Source organism: Haematobia irritans, chromosome 3 (genome assembly GCF_050003625.1).
Source record: "Haematobia irritans isolate KBUSLIRL chromosome 3, ASM5000362v1, whole genome shotgun sequence".
In the NCBI taxonomy this organism is placed as follows: Eukaryota; Metazoa; Arthropoda; class Insecta; order Diptera; family Muscidae; genus Haematobia; species Haematobia irritans.
The window spans coordinates 229,629,303-229,636,108 of NC_134399.1; the positions used below are offsets into that span (position 1 = coordinate 229,629,303).

The window sequence follows — 6,806 nt, forward strand, 5'->3', positions numbered from 1 at the left end:
TTGAATTAAGAAAACATTTTTTACTTTGAAGTATCCGTTATAATTTGGATTTTTAAACTGGCATTTGTTTGTACGTGAGAATTCCTTATCCTAAATCTGTATCCTAATATTAATTTTATTGGTCCTAGATTTAAAGCCCGACAGGTCTCTAAAAAATTTATTTATTTTAAAGAAGTCGCACCTTGGCTCGGAATCAATACTAAAATCCTTAAGGGAAGGTCAAAATCTTTGAATCCAAGTAAACTTTTTTTGAGTGTACAAATAAATGCAATGCTAACTAAAGCATACCCAGAGAAGGAATATGAATACCCTAAACATGTTTCTAGAGCAAAATATTATTTTTGGACGGTGAACATGGAACATGTTTGTCACAATCATGTAATTTTTTCGAAAATTTTTATTTATTTTAAAGAAGCCGCATCTTTGGCTCGGAATCAATACTAAAATCCTTAAGGGAAGGTCAAAATCTTTGAATCCAAGTAAACTTTTTTTGAGTGTACAAATAAATGCAATGCTAACTAAAGCATACCCAGAGAAGGAATATGAACACACTAGACATGTTTCTAGAGCAAAATATTATTTTTGGACGGTGAACATGGAACATGTTTGTCACAATCATGTTATTTTTTCGAAAATTTTGTATCTGATTTTGCCAACCATGCATACATTTTCCGAGAAAACAGCATTTTTCAATGTTCAGCGTCCAAAAATAATATTTTGCTCTTGAAACATGTTTGTCATATTCCTTCTCTGCCTGCAAAAGAAGTTGTTCATACACTTCACAAAAATAGCAAGTATGAGCGTAGTTAAAATAGAAATCAAACTTAAAATAAATGAAATCATCGACGAGAAGATTTTTCTTTTATTGTAAGTTCATTTTACGAAAAGGATGAATTTGATCTCTTTTTCCTAATATTTTAATTGTATAGAGCCTAGATATAAAGCAAGATATTTCCCAAAAATGCCTTTAATTGGAAAAAGCCGCATCCTTGGCTTGAAATAAATATCAAAATCCTTAAGGGATCTTTGTATCTAAGTTCTTAGCGTGGATGTATCTGTCAGATAATGAAAGTATCTTGAAAATTTAGAAATCAATTTGAAAGTAAACCAAAGTCGTTAATATTGCGTTCGTTTTCTCTTTTAAGGGAGTATTAAGTTCGACTTCAGCAGTTAAAATCGAAAATAAATCTGTAAAAGCCGAATAAAATTAAAAATTCGTTTGGCAAATTTGATTGTAACTTGATGGTGAATGATCCAAAGCAACAATTGAAATCGTGAAAAAATGATTATTTAAAGCTGAGTACTATAATTAGTTTTCAAGCTGAAAACCAGTTTGTTTTCACGGTTACTGTTTTTCAATTAATTAATTTAGAAATATAAAATTATTTGCAATCAATTCCTTGGATCTTTTCAATCCAATATTTGGCAAGACTTGATCAAAATATAACCGTCTTCATAAATATATTTGTACTTTTAATTTTGTGTTTTGGTGAAAAAAACCGAACATAGTACTCACCTTTAGCGCGAAAATGCGAACTTAATATCGGTCTTTAGTGTTAGAATACAATATTAAAACCAACAAATGTAAGAATCGTTTACCTTCTATAAATCTTTTATTTTATCGATAAAATTATGTGCTAAAAATGCTTACCCAGTACCACTGACATTGCGCTAAGGATTTTAAGACGCAATTATCTTTAAAGCTAATATTCAAACACATTTCAATTGATTGTAAATTTTATTTATGGCCATCAAGGTTAGACGGTGATAAATGTGTTATCCCCAATGTTTTGTTTTTACAAAATGATGGAGGCGTCTTTCTCCGAATTCTGAACATTTATCAGTTTTAAAAAGTGATTCTTTAAGATTTATCACGGCTTAGTTGACATTATTTTATTTCACGGCTTAGTTGACATTATTTTATTTCGTATAATATCCGATTTGCAAGAAATATCGTATACGTATTTTGAAATGAGCAATCCTAACTCCTTGACCTGAAATTGGCGAACTAGATCACATTCTGAGTTTTCATTAAAAAGATTTCAGTATTTTGAAATAATTTTAGTCTTTCAAAGACGATTTTTTGTATTGATAGTTAATATTCCAGTATTGCACTCTTTTAAATTATTCACTGTAATTCACTCATTTGAGGGTTTGATGGATCACACATAATTTCTTGTAATTGTTTGCACTGTTAATAATGGGAATTTGAATATTTACATACACTTTGGGTACTTTATTGACCCTGTTCACTTGTAAACCTAAGCAAATATAAATCCATCATAAATCCTTAATCGGAGGACAGGTAGGTATTTTCCATCAAGGTGCCATTGCACATATTAATTTTCAACCACCGACTATATTCTGTTTTTGATTTTCCACAAACACCTAAATTCATCCTTTTATCAGGCTTATGGCATTTAGCCCATGCTTACCATTTTCATTGGAAAACAACTAATCCTCTCATAAATTCCGTTTCGAACTAATTAAACACTGGATTTTCCCAAAGAAACCCGATCGTTATTTATTTTTCTGTAAATATTTAGAAATTTTAGTTTATCTCTTTTAATGTACTATTTTGATTTATTCAGTATTTCATATTGAATTTTCGCTTATTTTTTTGTTTCTTTTTTTTCTAATACACTATTTGCTCTTTCTATCGAAATGAACCGTTCAGGCGCGCTTGCGCGTTTACACTGAGGTTTTAGTTGAATAGTTGCAGGTATCTAACCCATCGCAGTCGTAAGTTGGCAAACAACAAACTTCAGGCAATGCAAACAAATGCCAAAACATAGCCATTGATTATCACTGACTTAGCCACAGAGAATTGGCCATGCCCAAAGACAATAAACTCTAGGAAGATAGGAAATTGGCTTGCGTCATACCAAATGTTGCATTTACCACGTTAGTTCCATACATGTTCGTAATTTTTTATTTGTTTTTCGTTTCCTTTTTTTTAAATGAAAAACTTAATTTTCTTAATGAAACAATGTTACATTTTAGGCAACAACAAAAAAATTACATTTTCCCCTTTATGAAAATTTATTTCGTGCACTTAATTTCTTTTTATTTGCATTTTAATGCTATGTCAATACTTGTCGTATACGCGTTTGGTTCGAGTATGAAACTAACACGGTAAATGGTTTGATCTCCTCAGTAGCCAATCTCCTATCTTCCTAGAGTTTATTGTCTTTGGCCATGCCGACTGCAGGTAACATTTGCCGAGATTTGTAAACAGAGAGCAATGGAACTCTCTCTCTCTCTCCCTTTTTACTTTTCATTTCAGTTTTTCTTTGCCAAATAAACAAGCCACACAAAGATTCGTTACAACCAAAGACAATAAACTCTAGGAAGATAGGAAATTGGCTTGCGTCATACCAAATGTTGCATTTACCACGTTAGTTCCATACATGTTCGTAATTTTTTATTTGTTTTTCGTTTCCTTTTTTTTAAATGAAAAACTTAATTTTCTTAATGAAACAATGTTACATTTTAGGCAACAACAAAAAAATTACATTTTCCCCTTTATGAAAATTTATTTCGTGCACTTAATTTCTTTTTATTTGCATTTTAATGCTATGTCAATACTTGTCGTATACGCGTTTGGTTCGAGTATGAAACTAACACGGTAAATGGTTTGATCTCCTCAGTAGCCAATCTCCTATCTTCCTAGAGTTTATTGTCTTTGGTTACAACGCTACTACTCTACACACACACATACGCACGCATATCTGCTTTCGTGACATACAAACTGGTATACACAAATCTTCTTTGGCTACAAGTTGTAGCCTATAACTGATGATGGCTTATAACGCCATCAAATGTAAGGTGAGATAATTGAAATGTTTTGCTATGTACACGATTAATCTTGTATTTATTAAAATCAAAATGAAACGAGCGAGCTTGTTAATTTGTCATACAAAATGGATTACATGTGGCTGTGTGGATGTCTGTCAAGATATGCGTAATTATGCGGATAAAGCAGTTGTATACTCGTTGTAAGCAGGTATCGCACGTTCTGCGTTGTTCTTATTATAACAACCCAAATAAAAATTGTTATGTAGGTCCATAATCTTTAAGTTAAACCAAAGTGAACACACCAGGAAAGAAAATTTTGGTAATTTTTAATAAACTGCATTACAAACGCCGATATCACAAAAATAAGTAAATGTTTTTCGTCAGTTTCCAGAAAATTTCTAAGACATAATTATTTTTTCACTTTTTAAAGAAAAATTCGCAGTTTAGGTGGGTATTAAGTTCGAGTTTAAGCCTAGTACTAAGATCACGTTTTCGCGCGACAAACTGTTATACTCCATATAAAAAACGTTAGCGCGGAATAAATACGAAATCTTTGTTTTGAGTATTTTCAGGCACATATTTATACAACCCTGGATTTTTTCACACGAAAAAATTGGCAGGCATATTATTTCGCATAAATAAGTTAACATCCCATGATTTGAGATCCTATTTACAGAGATAGATGAAGATAATCGTTTTTCGCAGAAACGAACTTAGTACTAAACATTAGCCGCTAAAATCGTATTTTTCACGATTACTTTTCTTTAACAATCCAATTTAAGGAATACAAACTTGGTGACAATTTGCTTTGGGCTATTCCCCATCAAGTTATAATAAAATTTGCAACAAATGTGTATAATTTTATGTCTTTTTTACTGATTTAGTTTTCAGTTTAGCGGCTAAACTCAAACTTAACATAATTCCCACCTTTTGAAGGAAAACATTGGAAAAATGTGTTTAGCACAATAGAAATTCAAATCACATTTGTTTTTTTTTTAATAGGCGCACTTGTGATTTATTTTGAAGTAAATTTTTCTTACCTCAAAGATAGAAGACTGTAATGGAAGGATGCAAATTTAAAATTCCGAAAATCCTAAATTTAATGAAAAAACTTTAAAGAAAATATTATGAATTTTCTTTTTTTTGTACCCAGCGAGTGACTTCTATATTAGGGAAATATTGAACGTTGACAAATCGGGAGAATAAGGTGAATGGGGAGCAGTTCGTACTGGAATCTGTTTACCTTTATGTGCACTGAAAAACATATTTAAAGATTATGCAACCTACATTTTAGGATGCGCTAAGACTTATTTTAAGGATTTAGCATCTTTGGTTTAAAGGTTTTTGGAATTAAGAAAACTTTTTATTTGGAAGTATCCGTTAAAATTTGCAGATTTAAACTGACATTTCTTTGTAGGTGAATATCTTTATTAATATACCGGTAAAACAGAATGGAAATTCGATAAATAAGATTTGTATCCTAATTTTAATTTTATTGGCCCTACACTGAAAAAAAGCATGCCCGGTTCCAAAGATTTTGTCTTTACTTTAAAAAATTTGGTATTGATTCCGAGCCAAAGAAGCGGAGAATACAAGTAAGGATACTTTTAAGACACAATTCTCTTTTAAATTTGGGTTTTGTGTACTTGCTTCTAGGAAGCAAATTTTAGTTTTTCGCTTTCTCATCTTTTTTTCTTCATATGCTATCAAAGTCCTTTAAAAACGAGTTAACGACAACTTTATTTTCCAAATTAAGACTCGACTTCCAGTATAAATAATGCTATGTTTCAAGTAAAAACTTTCTTTAAAATAAAGTTTTGAAAAACATGTCCTATATTTGAACGATTTTTCGCTTTGTAGTCAAGATACAAAAAGACAACTAATTTAAAGACAATTTCATTAAATTTAAAGAATATTTCTGAATTATTAAAGTCAAGTTGACCTTAGCCCAAACATTTTTTCTTTCATGTTATGATACCCATTTTTAATTGAAATCACTTATTTATAAGGACAATACGACTTCATTGAAAAGTTTATCGACTTTTGGACAAGGATAAAAACTTTTTATTAGAGAAATGCGTCTTCTATGCTAAGCAACATTTGCATTCGTATTTTAAAGACACGAAATCTTTGACCTCACGACAATATTTTTTTCAGTGTAGATTTAAGGGCAGATATGTCGCTAAAAATTGCTTTATTTTTGGCTCGGAACAAATACAAAAATCCTTAAAGGAAGGTAAAAACCTTTTTGTAGTGTTGGCAAACTGAAAGAATAATTTTCTTTTTGGAGGAACTAAATTTTAATTAAATAAAAGAATATTTTCTGATTCTAATCATTTGTTAGGAATTTAATTCAATTTCTCCAAATGAAATCCTTGCAAGTCAAGAACCAAAGAAGCCCCCAGACCGAGCTTCAGCGGACCAGCACAATCCAGTTACTTCAACCAAGATTCACGATTCCTTGCCAGTGAGAAAAGACATCGGTGCGGTCTTAAGACATGCTGTCTTCGCTGATGAAACTAATAGAACCAATATCTTATCAAAGCACGGCCCACTAAGTGAAACGGGGAAAAATAAATCTGAAAATGTAACCGAAAAATCATCACTTAAAAAGCCCCAAAATATACCCATAATATTATCCAATGAAATTATAATTGACGCAAATAAAGAATTTAAACAATCGGTCGCATATCAAAAACCATCTTGCTCCAAACAAGCCAAAGACAGCTGCAACAGTTCAACTCAGATCGAATTTGATGAGGTCTCAACAGCACATTCAAACGCATTTGACACATCCATGTATTCTTTCTCATGTTCTGAAATGGACGACGAAGGATTCCAGATATATAGAATCAATAAAAGAAATCGCAAAGGAGACTATAATTGATTTGGCTAAACTTGGTAAACCTAGTATTAATGAAAACACACCCATAGCTTCATAAAACAGATATGCTATGTTACAAAATCCCTTAGTGCACGATGAAATGATGCAAATTTTAAGAGACGGA

At 31.4% G+C, this 6,806-nt stretch overlaps 1 protein-coding gene across 3 annotated transcripts in view; it reads right to left on the reverse strand.

The window, feature by feature from the left end:
* LOC142228051 (uncharacterized) overlaps positions 1 to 2,679 on the reverse strand; it is a 46,951-nt gene extending 44,272 nt beyond the window's left edge. For all 3 annotated transcript variants that reach the window (XM_075298341.1, XM_075298340.1, XM_075298339.1), the window contains exon 1: positions 2,436 to 2,679. In XM_075298341.1, coding sequence (XP_075154456.1) covers positions 2,436 to 2,444 — 9 coding nt within the window. In that variant the 5' untranslated portion in view covers positions 2,445 to 2,679. The remainder of the gene's footprint in view (positions 1 to 2,435) is intronic.
* Positions 2,680 to 6,806: the final 4,127 nt, after the last annotated feature.